The 22,011-nt window shown below is 40.2% G+C and overlaps 2 protein-coding genes across 3 annotated transcripts in view; one reads left to right on the forward strand and one right to left on the reverse strand.

Moving 5' to 3' along the window:
- Nucleotides 1-22,011, forward strand: part of LOC114664674 (sterile alpha motif domain-containing protein 9-like) — a 111,133-nt gene that overhangs the window by 49,965 nt on the left and 39,157 nt on the right. The gene's annotated exons all lie outside the window — the stretch shown is intronic.
- LOC114664673 (sterile alpha motif domain-containing protein 9-like) overlaps nt 4,274-22,011 on the reverse strand; it is a 36,473-nt gene continuing 18,735 nt past the window's right edge. The window contains exons 2-3 of the mRNA XM_028818875.2: nt 11,149-11,200; nt 4,274-9,855 (exon numbers count right to left, since the gene is read on the reverse strand). Coding sequence (XP_028674708.1) covers nt 5,255-9,855; nt 11,149-11,152 — 4,605 coding nt within the window. The 5' untranslated portion in view covers nt 11,153-11,200 and the 3' untranslated portion in view covers nt 4,274-5,254. The remainder of the gene's footprint in view (nt 9,856-11,148; nt 11,201-22,011) is intronic.

Genomic DNA, 22,011 nt, shown 5'->3' on the forward strand with positions numbered 1-22,011 from the left:
TTAGTTGTCAAGATGTTGAGTTCTGTATGCAGAGCCTGCCTTTTCCTATGAAGAGCCTCATTTGGACGCCTGGCTTGTCCTTCATCTATTCTAGTAATTTCGCTTCTTAGCTCTGTCACTTTCTTGGTTTCTAATTTATTTCTGTGGGAAAGATATGAAATAATCTGCCCTCTTAAGAAGGCCTTTAGAGTTTCCCAGAGTGTTCCTACAGAGACCTCTGAGAGTGTGTTTGTCTCAAGGAAGAAGCTAATTTGTTTGGATATAAATTCTGTGCAGTTCTCGTCTGCTAATAGAAGTGGGTTAAGGCGCCATCTGCGAGGTGAGTGTGAGGGGCATAATGATTTTAGCTCCAAAACTAGAGGTGCATGGTCGGAGATAATAATTGTGTTGTATTTACAAGATTTAATCATAGGCAAGAAATTATTATCTATAAAGAAATAATCGATTCTTGAGTAGCTATGATGCACTGGTGAGTAGAACGAATATGTTCTTGAGTTTGGGTTTAGAACCCTCCAGGGGTCTGATAAGTTGTGGTCGGTTACAAACTGTGTAATTGTCTTTGCAGTGTTAGATGTCGTCCTCCATGTGGCAGGAGTCCTATCTAAGAGTGGATTTAAAACACAATTAAAGTCCCCAGCCATTATAATTTTATGAGTGTTCACATTGGGAATGGATGCAAATAGATTTTGCATGAATTCCTTATCATCAACATTGGGTGCATAAACATTTATCAAAATCATTTTACAATTAAATAAGTTGCCCATGACCATCACATATCTCCCTTCAGGATCTGATACTACATCTGATGCTACAAATGGGACTGTTCTGTGTATGAGAATTCCCACCCCTCTAGTTTTCTTTGTAAAGCTAGAATGGAACATTTGACCAGTCCAGTCTTTTTGTAGCCGGAATTGATCCTTGCTTAGTAAGTGGGTCTCCTGTAAAAATACTATTTTAGCGTTTAAGGTGAGAGCATACTTTCTTTCTCTTTAACTCGTGATTCAGGCCTTTAACATTCCAGCTCACAAAATTAACTGTCCCGTCATGGAGACGTTGATTCTGAATTTTTAATGTCATTTTATAGTCTTAACTGGTAGTGAGGCAGTTTTAATCTTAATTTCCAATTTCCCCACGAGTTATTGCCATACAGCCTATTGTTGCGTTGATAGTTATAATTATAAGGATTACAAGGATTGATTAGAAATAGCCTGCTCTCCTTCTCTCGCCCCCTTATCCCCCACCCCCCCCATTTTGCCTCCCCACATGAGGCTAGACCCCACTTCACAATGTCCCAGTGCTCTGACATACTGAGAGACAGAGCACGTCCAAAACAAAACAAGACCAGAGCAGGCCCCCGCCCCCAGCAGCAGCGTTTGAGAATTAAAAAGTAGAGATATCTATTGCAGCTTAAGTCTAAATACTATCTGACAAAAATATAATCATTAACAGTCTTTAAGCTTAAAATATAATCTTTAGCAATTTTAAAATAAGATAATAAAATAATGAACCCTGGGTTTGGTGTTAAAAAGTGGTCTAGGATAAGCATAGTAAATCCTAATGCAATGATAGAAATAACAATAAACCAAGGGTATGATGTTAAACAGTCTCCTTTAGGGTAGTAAAAGAAAAAGAAACAAAAAACAAACCCTACTCTAATTACTTCCACACACTCATGTCTATAACTGTAATTAAAACATAAAGCTTACTTAAAAAACATAAACATATAGCGTCCAAGTAAAGATAAGGATGAATGATTATAATACCCATATCCTTACAAGTGGATCAGACAGCAGGTGATAGCTCCTTGCCATGCCATGACAGGATACGGCTCCTTATTGTCTTTCAAAAGAGTGTCTGGAACAGCTTCTTTAATTCCTTTTCAGCTTCCTCCTTACTTGAAAATACATAAAATTGGCCATGAACTTCCACTTTCAGTTTGGCGGGATACAAGAGGCTGTATTTGATATCAGCTTTCCGTAACAGCTGTTTAATGTTGAAGAAGGCTACCCGTTTTGCAGCTGTTAAAGGTGAGAAGTCAGGGAAAATACGAATAAGATTATTTTCAAATATAATCTCTTGCTTGTGTCTGAGAAGTGCCATCACATCAAGTTTACATCGTAGTCGCTCAAAGCAAACAATAAAAGACCTAGGTTTAAAGGTATTTGAACTGCGTATACGATATGCTTCTGCTATCTCGGTATCTGGTTTAAAGTCATCTCCAATTATTTTAGAGAGTAACAAGGGGGCTCCGCCTCCTGCTCACTTCGCTCGCCTACCCCTGGCGTTGGGTATCCTGAAATACATTAGTCGAGCTCGTTCGTTTTGGACCCGTGCCCGATTTGCCCGCAGCATTTCAGGCATGCGTTGTAGGCGCCTGCGTTCATTGATTTTATCCAGGCGGGCTCGTGTTTGTATATCCGTCAGTCGAGCTCTTTCGTTTTGAACCCGTGCCTGCTTTGCTTCCGCAGCTTCAGACGCGCGTTGTAGGCACCCGCGTTCATTGATCTTATCCAGGTGGGCTCGTGTTTGTATTGTTGAGCTGTGTTGTGTTTGAATTTAGTGTAAAGCGTTCAGCGGTTTGTACAATCCCAAGCAACACATTATTCCTAACTTCACTCCGCAGTAGTGCCACTCACAATATGGCGGTGACGCCTGCGCCTTTACCGCGTACCATCTTTGTAGACCTGTGGGGCCTCCGTAGCCTCTTCCGTTTGAATCTGGGCCGCAGCGCAGAATCCTCTTGTTTGTGTGGCTGTGTCGTTAGTTGTTAGCTATGGGTGCGTTGTTGCTTCATTTCTCATTCACGTCAGTTGAGCTCTTTCGTTTTTGGGCCGTGACTCCTTCGTGCGCGGTGGATACGACTTCGCTTGCGGTTTATGAGACGTGCGCTGTACACGCCTGCGCAGTACGTCTCATGGTCCCATCGCCGTGTACCTGTGTCCATGCCATCCGGTATACCATTCTCGGTTAGTAATATGGATTCTACTGCAAATTTCACTGGGTTTGTACTTTCTCGTTTTCTCAGGTAGACCTTCAATTCTAATATTATTCCTTCTGCACCCATCCTCCAGGGCTGCAAGTCTGTCTCCGAGTTTTTTGCATTCAGAATTCGCCGCTGTAGCTTTTTCATCGGCGTTAAATGCCAATTGTTCCACTGTTTCAATTCGAGCCATGAATGCCTGCTTAACGTCATCCAGCTGATTGGCAAGTTTTTTCAGTTTTGATCTATTTTCTTCAATGTGTTCCTCTAATTTCCCCAATATGCCTTTAAAGGTCATGTCAAAACAATTAAATAGACGCATTTCCTTGTCCTTGTTATCCTTCTTAAGCTCATTTATGGCCGTAGCCGTGGCAGTAGCCAGTAATGCGATCATCTCCTTCAGTTCGGACAGTTCGTTTCGGCTTTCGTGCTCCGCGGGTGGAATTGCAGCTCCTATTACAGCTGATGCTGCGGGCTCGCGATGAGTAGATGAGAGCACATTCTGCACAGCCTTTTCTAGTTTTGAATGATCCTCTGAAATCAATGATCCATCGTGACCTGCATCACTTGCACCCTCACTCCCATTTTCGCTCTCGACTGGCGATGATGCAGTGGAGCGGGTTCCTAGGAAGTCTGTGTATTCATCTGCCTGTTCCAGGTCAGTCTCCAAGAGGCCGTACCTTGTGCTCGGGCTTGATGTCTGTCCAGGCTTTGATGTAGCTTTAAGTTTCTTTTCCGGTTCTTTCTGACCTCTCTTCTTGTTACTCATGTTTATATATTATATATATATATATATATTGTAGTGGAAGTTCCTTGGGTCGGGTAAATACAGGATACCTCTAAATAATAAGAAATACGTGGGAAAATAAAGCCGCTACTAACGGAGCTCCGCTTTAGACGACCATCTCCTGTAACGGACGAGACCAACTTTATTCTTTAATAAAAGCACACTTGTTTTGTTGATTTGTTAGAGACTTGAAATAAAAACATAAATTTGATTTGAATATAAAGAATAAACCTGAATAAAAAAAGAAGCACATTAAATCACACTTTCATCTTCATTTGAAAACTAACAGTGTCAGATCGGGGGGAGTGTGAACATGACGGAAAGAATGAAACTGAATAAAAAAAAAACCTTAGTGGTCTCCCCCTCGACTTTCTTGTATACTCAGATATGGGGATGGATATTTGAGGAGTAAACCTCAAGACAAGGACTTTATTTTTATATTATGTACATTAAAGAACCATCAAGAACAAATCAAATCAAATTAATAATACATTGAACAATTAATATAAATGTAAGAATGAAAGTGTTTATTTGATGTTTGGACTTCAGTCTTCACAAATTATACACTTCACGTCAGCATTCTGTCATTAGTACTATAAAATGAAAAAAGTTTCTGATCGCTTTATCAGTGTGCAATTAATGTAGTGATGAGGAGTTACGAGTAAAATTAAGGTGGCCCGGCACTACAAGTATTTTCGCAGGCTTCAGGGATTCTAGTGTTAAATGCATCAAATCGTTTTTCTCTTTCTCCACTCTCTCCAATCCATAATCTAGAGCCAACTCTTTAACTTTTCTTTTACACTCTTCCCACCAATCTACTGCAGAACACTAATAGCATCTTCAAAGAACCCACCACTTTAAATGTATCTTGCTTCCTTACCTTCGTGCCGGCTACTACTCAGATTGTTAGCCTGTGCTGAAGAAAACACAAAATCTGGAGGGGCAGGGGATGTTGTAAGAGTGGGTTGTGACCAGTGTGACCTGTGATACCAGTTTGATGTCAACAGGTAATGCTACCACAGTGAGGGCACAAGGACCGAGAATACAAGAACAATCAGACTCTTACAGTATCCATGGATTGGAGTAGCACTGCTGTTCATCAGCCCTGCACAAAACCACTAATGTCCCTCAGTCTGGAGTTAACCTTAAATTTGACCAATTTGTGTTTTCCTTCTTCACATCCTACATGCATATGGACTGTCAACTTCAAAAGCAGAGCTGAATGAAAAAATTAAGACCAGCCACAGTCCTCTTGTTACCCCTTGATTTAGTTTGTCCTGCAGTTCAAACTTCAAGTCTCTGTTGCCAGATTAATTTGACTTTGAAGGGAAATGCGGTCCAAATTTCAGAGTGGTCTACAGGCGCATTCTGGGAAAGTGTTTTTCAAGAGCTGCACCTTGTTGTAAGCGCAGGAATAAATATAAATCTTTCTAACAGAGCAGTTTAGCCTCGTAAACCCTTGGTGACTTTGGGCGACACTTTCTTGTTTAGCGAAGTAGCTGAATATCAAAGGCCACCGGGCCATCAAAGGAAAACCCAAGGTAAAAGGAGACATTCTCATTGGTGTTTGGCATGGAAGCAAAATATAAAGGAAGGACCCGGATTTTGCTACCTTTGCAGATGCCTTGTACAAACACGTTGCCATCCATTGTCCAGCCCTGGACACGCTTCAGCAAGCGGGTGACCTCCGGCGCAGCCCATACTTCACCACGTAACCACTTTAATCTCCTCTCATTCAGATTGCCTTTGATGAGCTTCTCTAGTTTGCTCCTGTGAATGTAGCGGTCCAGCTTCTCCTCATTCCCCAGAAAAAAGTGAGTGTATATTCTTTTTTTTCTAGAAGGAATGTGTTTTATTTTAATTTCATAAAGTCTTCGTAAAGCATCGATGGCCGACATGAGAATGCTATTTTTCTTTTCAGCCAGTTGTCTGTCGGTTTCTTCTGGCCAGAACAGAAGAGACAGTAAGAAATAGGCGCTGGGAAGACACATGCTGTGCCGGTCTTTGTGAAAACGCAGGCTCAGTTCCTGAAGTTTCTCCAGGGAAACAAGCAATGGGGATGAGGGCAGGCAGCACCCCAGGGCAATCTGGCTCAAGATGTAGTTCACAAGGTCAATAGTGTCAATCTTCTCCTTCTGCAGGTCTTTTGGATACATACGGATAATTTGCTCTAATTTTCTGCCAGGTCTTTCCGTCTTCTGATCTGACAGTAGTGACAGGATAGAGGTTACATTTCCACCGCCAAGGTGATAGATTTGCATGCGCCGTGTGAGAGGAGTTAAAGAATCGTGGCCCATTGTATCTGCAGTCTGCTGGAGTGAGCTAAATGAGGAGTCACTGAAGAAGCGGGCATACACATTCATCTTCCTCAGCAGCCACCTGCGTGGATTATAGACTTGCTCCAATTCTTTTGTGCATTGTTCTTCTGTCTCCTCGGTTTGTCCCGTCTGAAAGTAACTGAGGTCTTCAGAGATCCATTCGAGAGCTTCATAAATGCTCTTCTGCAAACCTTTCAACCGGCTGTGGAAGTTTTCCCAAGGTTTGAAGACTTCTGGTGGGATGTGGCTAGTTAACAGGTAGCGCATGAGTTCTGGATAGCCATTTTCTCCCCTGAACACACTCATTGAGGATATGAGCTGCAGAAGCCGACATCCCACATCCACTTCTCCAAAATACCCAGAGTTGTTCATGGTCTCTGCTTCTGACTTGGCTGCTTTCTCAGATGCTCGAAATGCTTCGATTGCTTTTAGTGCAATTTCAATAATTTCGCTAACATCTTCAGGCTGCAAGTCTGAAGTCTTTAGTGCATCATAACGGACAATAAACCACTTTCGATACACTTGGCCTTCTGTGTCAAGAATAAATGAGTCACGTGGCAAGTGTGACTTAGCTACCTCAGCCCAGTGCTGGGCCTCTGGAAACATTTCATAGGAATAATAGAGGCGGGCAAGCTGTTGTGCAAAAAAAGGATCCGCGTTGAAACTGGTGTAGGCTACCTTTAGAAGTTCCATGGCTTTGTCAGGGTTCTTCTCTTCATTGCACACATGTACAATGAGTGGAGAAAAGAAGCTGTCAATGTTGTCTCCCCTACTTTTTCTGTAGCGCCTGATAAACAAGTCCCGAATGAACCTGAGATATTCTTCCCGGCCAAATCTGTGGACAAAAAGAACCTTTTCCTGCAGAAGGTCCATCGCAGTTTTACTCTGTAGCTGGCTGCCAGACAGCTGCCGCAAGATTTCTTTGGCTACTAAGGGATGAATGATCCGTATGGACGAGATGTATGTGGTGCCCTCTCGCAAGTGAATAAACACTAGCCTGGCATGCTCACTTAATGATCTCTCAAAACTGCATTGCTGAAATCGATCCATTTGGATTCCAAGCCCAAGGAACACTTCACAATGGGATACTGAGATGTAGGAATTCTGCACATAACAGTTGAGCAAAGCCACATAAAGAATGAGGCGAGTGACAGGGGAAGAGTGGTCTATCCCTTGGAGGAGATGTTCCACAAAGTCTTTCACATATTGTTCCTCAAATTCTTCACTCATGAGAACAAAAGTAAGGATGAATTCTGGCTGGAACTGCTGCTGAAGTGTTTCCAGCTTGCGAGAGAACTGCATCTTCTCCTCCTCAGTCAATCTGTGTGTGACGGCTACCGTCTGTAATGGCGGGGCTCGACACATCTTCACGGGGTCGTGGGAACGCTTGCAGGTCAGCAGGATGAAGCACAGTGTCGGAGGGCTGATCTTCATCGAGTCAATAGCAGTTCCTAGCTCATGCTTTAGGTCATCGAGATACTCTTCTTCAGTGTCCTCGACCAGGAGCAGCACTGGCAGGCAGTAGTTTTGGTCCTTTTCTTCATATTCACGAAGTCTAACTGCTTGTTCGCAGACGGTCACTGCAGAAAAGGAAGGCTTGACCACAGCACACCTTAGATCCTTCCTGAAATTCCACAAGACTTGCCGAGCCACTGTACTGCCTCCGCTGCCGGGATGGTGGAAGATACTTACTCTGACAACTGCTTTTGTCATGTTCACTTTCAAAAGGTCGCTTACTATTCTGATCGCGTCTCTGCAAGCTTCCCTCTGAATTACCTCTCCACACAATTTACTTTCTGCAAGCCAGAAATTCATCCAGCTCACCTTACCGCCCTGATAGAAGTATCTCTCAATATTACTGATATGCTCCTTATCAAACAGCTCTAGATTGGTGTCATCACACTGGTCTGCACTTAACACCTCTAGTGCTAGCAGTCGCTCTTCGTCTACAGTTTGAAGGGAACACAATCCCTTGTTATAAGCCGGCAAATGCCTCACTACCTTGGCCGAGGACAACTGCAGGCTTTGGATAGTGGCATTGATGCGACTCATTTTCATTCCCACAATGCTGATCTCCTTCAGTGTTGTAATGTCACAGGAAGCCTGTGCAAATCTTGCCCATCTTTTATAATGCTCTTCTGATTCTGAAATGCAGAGTATATCCTCATGACCATTCATTTCAGCATAGAACTCATGGAAGGTGTCACCAAGGGGCTGCTCCACATGAGAATTCAAAAGGAAGAGCACCAAGTAAGAGCCCTTAGGGAGAATTTCATTACAGATCAGCCACACAGCCTTTTTGAGGTGCTTTTTCTTGGTCTTGATCCAGGTCTTTTCATCACAGGGCTGCTCATCTCCAAGATAGTCAGTGCTGCCATTACAAAAGATCCAGCTTGTTTGGTTAAAGAGTTGCAGTGACTTTATGAACTCACTGGTGCTCTGGCCACTCTCATTTGCATAGCTTTTCAGGAAGTGGAGGTTTGCTGCATGATGGTTCAAATATTGACCACATAATCCTGACTGTTTTGAATCGGGGTCAAAATCAAAAACACAGAATATGTTCAAATTAAACAGAAAATCAACATTCTTTAGATTTAAAGGGTCGCATTTGTTAGTGACAAGAATGTACCACAGATTATTGTCCATATATTTTTTTCCACAGGTGAAATGGCGGCTCAAGTTCTTTTCCAGGTCTTCAGGAATTTCTGGAATCTGGGCAAGTGCCTCCTCAGCTTCCTTTCTGTCTTTGTCTCTTTCTGTTATACCAAGGATAAATTCCACTTGCTCATCTTCAATAACTGGCTCTGTCTGGGACTTAACACGCCGATATACCGCCTTCTTTTCTAATACAACATTTTTTGACGTTTCATTGTAAATAGGGAGGTAGACAGAGTACACTTTGCCACTTACTGTGCTTGATTTGGGCACAACGTCCACTTCAATTACAAAACGGCCAGTTCCATTCTCTCCATCAACAACTTCAATAAACTGTGGAGGCCGTACGCACAGCCGAGCATCCTGCTTTTGGCTATCGCTCACAAAACAACTTTCAATTTGGTCTAATGCGTCTCTGTAAATGTCCTTGTCCTGTATGGTCACACCCATAACTTGACCGCGAGCAAAAATATTCTTTCCTCCACCGTCCTCCACCCCAAAGTGTATTGTACCATTGGTTCGTGTATTCATGCACCCACAAGCAAACTTGAGAACCTCTCTGGCAAACTCAGTTTGGAGTAGCTTTCTGTCCATGGTGGCAACTGTGACTTGAGATTTAAACTCATGACAAGGTGTTACCAATTTGATGATCTCCATTTTTGGGTGCAATTGCCCATTTGTAGCATATCTGAAGTCTGTTACTTCTGTGTCAAATGGTCGTGGGTCAATCTCTATCAATGAGGACTGACTGAAATCAATAGCTTCTTCTGCCCTGCTTTTTTCAGTATTGTGTTGGAGTTGAGCCTTGATTGGAGTTTGACTTTGGTTGGCTCTTCTATGACCACGATCCTTTGCTTTTTTTTTCTTGGAACTAGCAGCCTTGGCCTTACTTTCAATTGTTAATTTATTTAATTGACTCAAAAGCAGCTCAATTTGTCCACCTTTCATGCCAATCTTTTCCCTAAGGTACTGGTCCTCCAGTCTCTTAAGAACAGCTCCCGTTACCTTCTCCTCATGGAGCTTCTGGATGTATTCTTTTTTGATCCCCACGGAGTTCAACCAGTCACTCACTTGATCTTCACTCCAGTGCTCCACAGGCATTGCTGTACATGTATCTATAAAGGAAGAACTGAATAGTTAAAAAGACAAGTATTGAAATACACCACGCATTAGAAGGCAAAAACTAAAAGCTGAAGTCTTTGTTTAAAAAAAAAAAGAAAGGCAGAGAATACAAACATTTAGATGCTTATGACCATGGTTTTAAAGGCCCCTAGAAAGAATTCTTTCTTACATCATCTTTGTTACTGTTTAACAATAAAAGCCATACACTTCGGATATTAAAAAGTATCGGGAATACAAAAATCACTGGAGGACAGGGGATTGTGGTAGGATCAGGCAACCTAAATATGCTGATCAAATATCCAAAGAGTGATGAGAATATTCCAAGTCTGAGTCTGAAAGGTGTATTTAGCATTACTGATTTTGTAAGAGGCTAAAGACTAGCTCCTGCGCACTACAGTATTTGTCACATTTCTGGCTTATAGTATATGTTCTTTGTCAACACAGATCTCTTAAACAACAAAGTATTGTGCTATCATTGCATTTCTTAAAGTAGCATTCAGTAATTCAGTCTAGACGAGTCACTGAATACAAAGACCGGTTCAATTCACATGTCAGAGCTAAGATTTGGGCTGTGGAATTCTATTGTGGCAAGGTGTCTCTCAAATAAGACCCAAGATCTGGCACCAATGATGATAAAAGAAAACACTGCCATCATGAGGCGAACAGAAGTATTTTCACATATCCTCTTTAATAAAATCCCTGTGTGCGTCCAGGTGTCCGTGTGTGTGTGTCTTCTGGTGAAGTGCGCATGCGCGGGGCACGGTGCGATGTGCGATATTACTGCCAGAAAAAGTTAAAGGCATAGTACCGACGCGCACACCTGTATTACCGCCAGAGAAAATTAAAGGTATATTACGGACGTACAAGCCAGCGGACGTACAAGACAGTATTACTATCACAGAAAATTAAAGACACACAATACACGGCGGCAGCCCACAAGGAACGGTCAGCTCAGCAAGTAAACATCAACAAAAGAAAGGCTGAAAGACAAAGAAAAATACGACCAACAAACAGAATGAGGTCAAGGTCCCTTGGCATTTAATAAAAACTGATCCTACTAATGTTTATTTATGCACTACTGTTCTAGCACCCGTTATTGTAACGGGCTTAATGACTAGCCTGTAATATTTGCTTGCAATGTGAGATATCTTTAAATTTAATTCTGCTTGTCATAGGACACAGGCAGCTCAAGAGACTTGGCCAAGGCCACAAAGTGAGGTGGAGGACAGGACTAAACTGGTAACCTTGTGCCATAAAGTCTAAGCCACAGTCTATGTAGAACTTACCCATCTGTACAAGAAGAGCAGTGAATCTCAAAAAGCACCAGTAATATGCGATCTGAAAATGAAATCAAAGCAGCAAAGATTAGACATACTGTAAGAATGGAGGATAAGGTCCCTTATCCTTTAAAGCAACAATTTAAGATGGGTCCACAGTTACATGTGGTATGATTTGGAGTCATTGGATATATATTTGCACACCCATTCATTCACCCATTTATTGAACCTGTTCAATCCACATTTATGGTTGTAGATTGCCAGCGACTCTCTCAGTAGTACCTGGAACATGACCTGGATAGGGAGCTGGTCAACAGTTTGGTAATCTCACACTGGCTCCCTTGGGGCACAGTGAGAAATAACTGTCAATACACGTCTTTGAAATATGAAGGAAACCTCACACAGACAGTATCTGACCTATCTGCTTTTCCTTATTTATATTCTTGCACCACACTGAAATTTCCCTTTGCACATTTTTTCAATTGGCTATGGATTTTACCTTTAAAAAAGTTTTCCATTTTTTTCTCATTTCAAAGTTTTAATTGCTGCCAGGACAGTATCAAGAAACCAATCAATGGTTGTGATTGGCTGTAGAGATGACTAACTATCCATCGGGACTGTAGTATATCCATCCAGTTACTACTGTTAGGTGGCTTCATTCAGCTGTCCACATCCAAGGATACTTTGTAAAGCAGGTAGTACGTATAATTAAGACAGGATTGCCATTGAAAAATCAAAAGAAATTAATTTTGCCACCATTGTGTAGACAGTGCCCTGGATCCAAACTCAGTGCTCACTAGGTGGCCTGAGTTGAGTTTGCATGTTCTTCCAGATCTGTGTGGGTTTTTCTCCAGGTGTTGAGCATTTCCATCCAACATCCAAAAGATAAGTCCAGGATTGGGCCTTGTGAAGTACTGGCAAGCTGTTTGGAGCAGATTGTGTACACAGTATTGTCAAGGTAGGATCTACTGTCCCACAATCCCCATTTCAATCTGGATTAGGCTGATATTAGAATGTTAAACTTAGTTTTGGTTGGGACTTGTATTCTGCTTTTTAAGCTCCTGTATAACAAACCTTAGCTTATGGATTTTAAAATTTGGGATTTTTACAGTAGCAAACAACAATATCCTGAAATGGACTGGCACCCTCTCTGATGTTTGTGCCTAATATTTTTTGTATAGGCTGTAGCAAGACTACATATAATTAAAATCTGGTTTACTTTCGTCTGGCTGCTGTTAGTATATTACAGGGACTTCAGAATGCTGAAAGAAAATTCATTCAGGCATAGAAGTCGATGGCAAAGTTTTTGGAGGACCCTGCTTGGTAGGATTTCCAGCTGCCTAGAGCAGGCATCATGATATTATGACTACTGGGGCAGGAAATGGGACACTTTAGCAGGAACCTTTCCCTTTTTTAAATAAATAAATAATAATAAAAAAGGACAGCTAAACGAGAAGGAGGAGGAGAGAAGAGAAGCAGCAAAGAAAAGGTCTTGGCTATCTAAGCTAAGGAAGACAGCGAAGGAGAAGTTCACCTAGGGATGTCAGCTATTTGTGGGGAGGCCACCCAGAAGAATGGGTGGGGTGAAGAAGGTGGGGTGAATCTCCTAGAAGATGCGTGAGTTTCAGCATACAGCCCAATGGTTCTCCATGCGATCCTGCTGGTGGACTTAATCTCTGTTCCTCAGGATAGTGAGAAATCAGCCGTATCCATCTGCCAACTGTTTGTTTTTTTCACATCATTCAACGAGAAACTATAAGACAGAGTATTCATCGTCATTTCTTACTAGCTGTATTTAATCATTTCCCTTCTTTTTTGTGTAATTTTGAATATTTGTATCCCTGGGTATCTGTATATTGTACCGGGAAGGGGGTAAAGTGTTTGGTCAGGGGTAGGGGTGTCTGTGAAAATAGGATCACTAAGCAAGCATCCGGTCACCTTTTATATGCATGTGTAAATACTGTTTTCTGGATCACAAAACGCTTTCAGATTTAATCAATTGCACCTATCATCAGCTTTTTTTGAGGATTGGTGGGGGCAGAAAGGAGGGAGAGGGGTCCAGGACTGAATATTTTAACACTAGAATCCCTGAAGCCTACATAAAAATTCGTAATCCCAGCCCACCTTAAATCCCTTTGCACCTGTCCATCAGCGTCTTTTGTTTTGTAAATGCGTCGCTCAGCACAAGCAGCTAGTAGCCTGCTGTCCCATCCCCCAACCTTGACGGAGCTCAGCTCGGGCAAAAAGTTCTTCCAGCTCAAGCCAAGGCTCCTTATCTGCATGTGAGGTTTCTGTAGTTGTATAGAGTAAATAATACAGTATATCATTATTTGGAATACATACATTCCATGTGTGTTCCATGTCTACAAAGATTAAGGTAAGTGTAGGATGAAAGGAAATGCAAGGCAAGAAATGCTGAACACATACCTAAATGTTATACTAATAATGACGTGAAGTGTATAATGTGTGAAGACTTTAGTCTAAATATCAAATAAACATGTGCGCTTTTATTCAAGAATATAACCAAAGGAAAAAGAAATTATTCAATTTACATGTTGCTCTCAATGAGTTAAAAATCGCAGCCTAAATATCAATCGACAGAAAGTTGATATGTATTCTTGGATGATGCAGAGGGAAGAACTGTGCTGCCTTATAACCAAAAGGTTCCAGGTTCGAGTCTGGGCACTCTGAGTTTTGAGTAGTGAGCTCCTATTATTATTATTACTATAATATAATAAAAACATGCATTTGACTTGGGTCCGTAACACCCGGTATAAATTTTGGCTACTTGTAAAAGTTAGGGTTTTTTTTTATTATTCAGTTTTATTCTGTCAGTGACGTTCATGTGGTACAACAAACTTCCCTCTTCCTCTCAGAGTTGATGACGTTCATCTCCATTCTTTTCTAAGAGCAGCAATGACCACAGTTGCTCAGATCTATTTGTTGTACCGGTAATCAAAGACACAATGTCCCATGACCGCTATCAGACTATCATGCAGCATTTGTGCTTTGACAACAAAGACACATGTTAAAAAACAACAGATCTGCTGTGATTTGTGACATCTGGCAACATTATGTTGAGAACAGTGTTTTGAGTTACAACCCAAGGCAAAGACTTTCCATGTCTGTGGTCATAAAGCTTATGGAGCTGTTTCTGGACAAAGGCAGAGCCATAACAACAGACAGCTTCTTCACAGCGCTTTCACTGGCAAATAGACTGCTGCACCACAACATCTATTTTGGGCAAAAATCTTTACATACTTCTCAAATAGCCTTGGTGTCACAATCACTTGTAATCCATTAATGGTGAGATGTGGTGTACTCTGGGATGGCATTAAAGTGCATAGGCATGAATTGCCTGTAATATCCTACACCACACCATTAGTGTGCAGACTTATTTTGCTCAGCTAGAAAAATCCCAACTTACCTTCTACAATTCAGTGGGTAAGCCATGTTCTCAAATTAGAAAGAAAAAACAAATTCTCTCACAAAGGATATGTGCAAACCTTTTTAAAAACATGACAAGAATGTATTAATATTATTTTAGAATATGCATTTTAGGCCTTGGGTGGCACGGGGGCGCAGTGGGTAGCGCTGCTGCATCGCAGTTGGGAGATCTGGGGACCTGGGTTTGCTTCCCGAGTCCTCCCTGCGTGGAGTTTGCATGTTCTCCCCGTGTCTGCGTGGGTTTCCTCTGGGCACTCAGGTTTCCTCCCACAGTCCAAAGACATGGAGGTTAGGTGGATTGGCGATTCTAAATTGGCCCTGGTGTGTGCTGGGTGTGTTTGTGTGTGTCCTGCGGTGGGTTGGCACCCTGCCCAGGATTGGTTCCTGTGTTGGCTGGGATTGGCTCCAGCAGACCCCTGTGACCCTGTGTTCGGATTCAGCAGGTTGGAAACTGGATGGATGGATGGATTTTAGGCCTTTATTGACTCTCCTATATTATAGTTTTATTTTTAAAAAATCATTTTTTTTCTTCTTTTCTTCTTTCTTTTGTATGGGGGTTTAATCTTGCTTTGGTTTGGTTTTTTTCTGAATATTTTTTATTTTTCCTTTCCTATGTTTGGTTATTTTTTGTTTGATTGAGTAGATAGATAGATAGATAGATAGATAGATAGATAGATAGATAGATAGATAGATAGATAGATAGATAGATAGATAGATAGATAGATAGATAGATAGATAGATAGATAGATAGATAGATAGATAGATAGATACTTTATTAATCCCAAGGAGAAATTCACATACTCCAGCAGCAGCATACTGATACAAAAAACAATATTAAATTAAAGAGTGATAACAATGTAGGTAAAACAGACAATAACTTTGAATAATGTTAACGTTTACACCCCCATAGGGTGGAATTGAAGAGTCGCATAGTGTGGGGGAGGAACGATCTCCTCAGTCTGTCAGTGGAGCAGGACATTGACAGCAGTCTGTCGCTGAAGCTGCTCCTCTGACATGATGATCCTGTTCAGTGGATGCGATGGATTCTCCATGATTGACAGGAGTCTGCTCAGCGCCCGTCGCTCTGCCACGGATGTCAAACTGTCCAGCTCCATGCCTACAATAGAGCCTGCCTTCCTCACCAGTTTGTCCATTGTAATGTTGTTTTTGAAAATATACTATTAAGAAGCTAAAATAGCAATTTTAAGTCTTTATAAGAATAAAATCAAAATCATGAATATGGCTTTTTTTCTATTGATATTAAAAATAAAGAAAACCAGCTATTTTTACTGCAATGGATGAATGAAAGTGCTAGAATAAAACAGCTGTATGCCAGCAATCTTGGATTTAAGAGTGAATCGCAGCTGGATCAGGAGCAGAATGAAACTTTCAGGGAACTGCAGAGGTGTTTAAAAATCCATTCTTGCTACACCAGTTGATCAAAAAATAGAGCAGTGGTGGAGCAAAATCAGCTCAAATTGCATCCTAAAGGGTTGTGTTTAAGAAGCTAAAAGCTGCCGTTTTAATAGTGACAGTTAACCACTCAAAATTGTGAGAAGGATGATTGAGGAAGCAACGTGTCAAAACACATATGCAAAACATGGCAGCACTGCACACTGTGTCTGGAGTATCACTATGCCAAAATTAGGACATGGAAAACAATCCTTTATTTTAACAACCACATGTCAGTTTTTGACTTTGAATAAATAGATTTAAATGATATTTCAATAGTGATGTATAGTGACATTTGATTGGACATCCTTATTACTGTCAAGATATAATTTCTGCCTTGCACCTGATAGATAGATAGATAGATAGATAGATAGATAGATAGATAGATAGATAGATAGATAGATAGATAGATAGATAGATAGATAGATACTTTATTAATCCCAATGGGAAATTCACAAAATACAACTGAATACAACTGAAAAAAAAACTTGATATAACTGAAACTGACTATGGCTCCCCATAACATTGTAAATTGGATTAAACAGGTTGTGAGAATGGTGGTATTCTGAACAATGAGTGCATTTTGCACTGGACACCTTGAATATTGTGATAAGCCCATTCAGATTTTGATCTGGTTACTGACTATATGGAAGTTGCATTTTCCCCCCATGCTCATTTTTGGATGGCCAGCACAGACACCACTACAGAATGACCAGTAAAGCGGGTGGGAGACTGGTGGGCTAAGGTCTCCAGGACTGTGACTGTGCCTGACTTTGTTTTCGAATTTCTCTTTGACATTTTTCAACTCTTCTTTTGTAAACTGGCTGTAGTTCATCAATTAATTAATAGACACATATTGTTGGCTTCCATTAATGTTTAATCAGTTTCTATCTTGGTCTTTGTGTGTTTAAACATATTTAGTCATTTTGTATAATCTGTACTTGTATTTTAACAGAATTCTTTACAGCGCTTTGTGCCTGCACTCGGTGAACAGCACTATCCGCTTTAATAAAATCCCTGTGCGCATGCGCGGGGCACAGTGCGACGCTTCAAAGGCTGCCTGATGCATCACACAAGACAGAGAGGGCGGGACCTATAAAATATCGAGCAGTCGATCCAATCGGATTTCGGGAAATGAGGTAAGACCTAAAACATAACGCACGAAAAATCCAATCGGGTACTGAGACGTGGAGACCAGCTTCCCCAAAGAGGTGGGATTAGTGTTTGTTGTTCACTCTGAGGATGTCAGATTTGCGATTAACAAACTTGGCCCGGTAAAGTGTAAAGTGTTTTTCTAAATATACGAATTTTCATGATATTACAATAGGATGACTTTTAAAAGTAGATTTATTTTCGCGCACATAAAATCCGTTGCTGCGGAGAAGCCATACATACAATAATCAGCTGCACGCCAGCACAGATTAAAATACTTGCTGGAGAGACGTATTACTGTGAGAGAAAATTAAAGGCACACAATACAGTGACGCATATTACAGCCACATACAAGCCAGTATTACTGTAACAGAAAATAGACGGTCCCTTGTCATTTAATATAGACTGTTCCTACTAATGTTTATGCACTACTATTCTAGTATATAAATAAGTTGTAAGGTAACTGTAATTTTGGTCCCTCTCATGGAACTGTAATTGTCCTTTTCAAATGCCAGAGGCCCTCGTCAGGTTGATTAGGGCGTCTAAACTGACTCAGTATGAAGAGGTTTGTGACAACCTGACTCATCAGCTTCCCTTTTAAGGTACAGAGGCTTCCATGTGGATTTTGTAAATAGCTAATCTATGAAAATAAGTAAACTATGTGCACAACAAGTCGTTTATAATTGCATCAATGTGAATGCACATACATGTATAAGAAGGGCATTTTGTGTGATTCACCAGGGACTTTTCTAACTAAATTTACTGTCAGGTTAAGACATTTCCAGGAATTATGGAAAATAATTTCCTGAGATTCTTAACTCATCTTTGTTAACACACATCCCTAAACTTCAGTATTTTACAAGCTGAGGCAACTGTACCATTTTAAAACACAAGGAAAGGCTAATTTTTTTTTTAATTTATAAAATATGCCTTACTTTACAATGCAATTTTATCTGGCCAGGGAGCAGGTGTTTTCCAGGGGGAAAAGCACTCTGGAGGCTGACAGAATATATGCAGACACCAAAAAGCATCCTCAAATATCCACTTATATAATGCCAGGGTTAATAGATTGTTCGAGCTTGCAGCTTAAGATAAAATAGTGTGGACTGGTTTGTAAAAGGATAAAACATAAATGCATGAGGCCTTTTTAGTTACAATGTTATTGCATTTAAGTATGTGGTAATGCTCAAAGTGATCTCACAGAGTAGTGACAAGACCAGTGACACATTAAAACTTATCTGATTTCAGCTCATGCACCTTTTGGGCTGTTTACCAGTACTTTTTCCAAATGTATTGCCTCATTAACGGCCACCATATAAAAGAAAAGGATCTGCAAGCAGTGAATGACACAGTGCTTGATACGAAAGAGAGTAAGAAGAAAAGACTCTCATTGCACACGGACGTCTCCACTGGTTTAAGAAAGGATTGCAAACTTCTAACTGCTCATGGCAAACTACCTGACACAAAGATTGCAATTTAGATTGCAGGTTGTATGATTTCATCTGCTTTAACCCTTAGCTTCTGATATAATTGGTTTCTTTGCAAATAAACTTCTACAGTTAAGATAAAATAAAGTTTGTTATGTCATTGAAACTACCTTTGTGTTTACTGACACTAGCAATAACTAAATGGTTGGGGATGTACAGTATTTATCCAACCAAGGTCCTGCAGGGAAATAGGGAGATATCCTTGTTAGTCCTCACAGTGATGGACAACTGGGGAATGCAGACCATGACCTATGGTCCCAGTTACATGCAGCATAACATTGCTGAGATTCCCAGGGGTGAATATTGTGGTGTTTATTATATTAAACCAGATTAATAAGCTTAGGTACAGTTAGGGGTATTTCTTCTCGTTCACCAATAAAAAAAGAACCTAGGAGGCTAGTGAAGGGCCTTTCATGACAATATGACCATTTTTACGATAAAATAGTGCCTTACAGGATTTTCCTCCTGCCTTGATGTCGTTGCCCCCCAACCCTCCAAGACCCTGTACTGGAAACTGTGCATTCCAAAAACAAAGGAACAGTTTAGATGCACAAAAATGTGTTCAGAACATGATTAGAATTGACTACATACTTTTATTGTGATTCATTGGGTGCTCCAAACTGTACTAACTTGGCACTGGATTTAAAATGAAAAAAATGAAAATAAAAAATAGAGATTTGTATACACTCCTACAATTAGATTTTACATTTAAAGTCTCCATTTAACCCAACATGTGGGAAGAAAACACATGCCACTGCACATTAGTCTTTTCTTTATCCATGACAGGTATTTAATTGTTGGGTCACTGATGATGCTTCCCAAACAGTTTTGGGGTATCTTAATGGATTTTGGCCTTCTGAACATAAATATCACCTTTAAATTTACATTTCACATACTGTTTTAAAGTAATTACCATTTTTTAAATTTCCTTTTATAATTATACAAATACAGTACATTAACTACATCTGGAACATCTTTGGTGATGAAAAGGTAGTGGCACTGCTACTAGGAATGTAGCTCAGATACACCAAGTACTGCAGATAGGACAGCTGCCATGAAGAGTCTCATCACATTAAAAAGAACTGGCTGCTCCATATATAAAACTTGGGAGTGATGAAAAATGTTGTGAAAGTGATGAACAAGGTAGATAAAGGATTTTGAAATCTAGGAAAGATGTTTCAACAAATAACTGATGCTGAGATTGTGGAAGATATTTTGGTTAGCCCACAAATCAGATATGTTGTCAATGACAAACAGTTTAAAGATTTGCTAGTGGGGATGGAGGAACTCACATGGAAGGCATTCAAGGATGTTGAGAATTTTCTTCAAACAGACCATCAAACTACATGCATCTGGTTGATAACATGCTTCAAGCTTACAAAACCATGAAGTGCAACATGTTGCTAAAGATTCATTTTCAGCATTCACACTTGGACGTCTTCCCTGCTTATTTTGATGTAACCTGTGATGACATAGTGATCGGGTTCGCAATGACATTGCTGGCCAACTATTGACGATGACTGAAACGAGAAACTTCAGACGCTGAGTACAAATGAAAATCCAGACACTCTTAGGTCAATTGAACTAATTAAATGTGTCAGCATAATTAAGCAATTAAAAACGTTCACTTCAATAAAATAATTACACGTTTCTCCAAATTCCAATGTGATACATTTATCCTGAAACCGAAAAGATAAGGAGCACATGCCCCTTGGTGTCCATAGTGCAGAGTGGGGTGATTCCGCCTATGTCACCTAATGGATTGACTCCTAGTACAGTTATTCTGTTCACCTTGCTTCTGACCATAACTGGAACATTCTGGAGCGTTCAGAGTAAAAACGGTTTATGTGAAAACATCCCTATAACCTGACAATCAGCTTTATCTTAGTGGATAATTATACTTCAACAACACCTTGTCTTAGAACTTGTAAAGAATGTTTAACTGTCAGAATAAATCTGGCATAAAGTGAAAGGCTTTTTCCACTATAAGCTTAATATATGTATTGTAATGTATAGAAATACTAACTAAATCTAGTTGAGTGGAAAAAAAAGAGCGCATGTACCACTTCTCAGTAATTTAAAGTATAAATCACACTTATTACGGGTTAATTTAATTTTATCGACACAATGTGCCCATCACGTGATTTTGAGGCATGCTAGCATCATGATGTCATTGATATCAGCACAGTCGAGAAGGGTACTGCTGTAGACCAGAGACATTATGGGTGGATCTGGAGGCAGGATAACTGTCAATCACTTTTGACTTCAGCAAATCATATCGTGCTAATTCAGAACTTCAACGAATGAGATTGTTGTTACTGTATGACAATCAAAAACTCACCTGTCTAATGCCTTAGAGTTTCCTCTTATATAACTTGCCATTGTATCAAGCGACGAAACTTCATTAAACGAAAGAAGAAGACAAAAAAGAAGCAGCAGTGACAAAACTCCATTAGACAAACAAAGAAGAAGTGACGAAACTAATTGCTCGTTATTTTTGACAATGGAAGTAAGTGTGCTTTGAAATGAAAATGTTTGAAATTTGCATTTGCACAGTTTTCTTCATATTTTTAACTAGGGGGCTTCACTCGCCAACCCCTGTGTTTTGTTTTCCTGATACACACTTTAAAGATTTTTTTTTCTTTGAATTGCTGTTATTTCATTAGTTTCACTTTTATTTCAGAACTTCATTAAAAACAATATTTGGAATCTTTGGAGTCCCAACATGATGAATCTTTTAAATGAGGTCAGTGAGACATGTGTTTAATGACTTTGTACCATAATTCAGGACAGGTTTCTCTGTTTGGAATTATCTTCATCATCAGCAGTTAATAATTTTTTTGCAAAGTAACTAATAAACGCATGTGAGGTAAAACACGTTTTTGAAATTCTCTGACTTAAGCTTTACAATATTTACATACTTCTGACATATCACCTGTGTCCATATATTCGATCTCTATTCGCCTTTTAGTTATTTCTCTGAGTAATAATTTCTCTTTCTTTGCGCTAATGCGATGTTTACTTTCTTTTTTTTCTGCTTTCATATTCTGTATCTTTCTCTGCATGTGTTTCGCGCCTACGTTTCTTTTGAGTCTTTTGTATTCCAGTTTTCATAATCTCTAACCTGCTCTGCAAGTGTTTGGCCCCCTAGTTTTTTAACCTCTTTATGACATTTTACTTTGTTTTCTACTTTGTCTTTTATTTCTGACCTCGCTTTGTCCTGCTTTTTTTTTCAGTGACACCTGGTCCGTGGTGATTATTTTCCCTTTTTCGAGTAATAATTTCCTTTTGTTTGTGCTACTGCGATCTTTACTCTTTTTTTTATACTTTCTAA

The sequence above is a fragment of the Erpetoichthys calabaricus genome, chromosome 14 (assembly GCF_900747795.2).
Source record: "Erpetoichthys calabaricus chromosome 14, fErpCal1.3, whole genome shotgun sequence".
NCBI classification, from domain to species: Eukaryota; Metazoa; Chordata; class Cladistia; order Polypteriformes; family Polypteridae; genus Erpetoichthys; species Erpetoichthys calabaricus.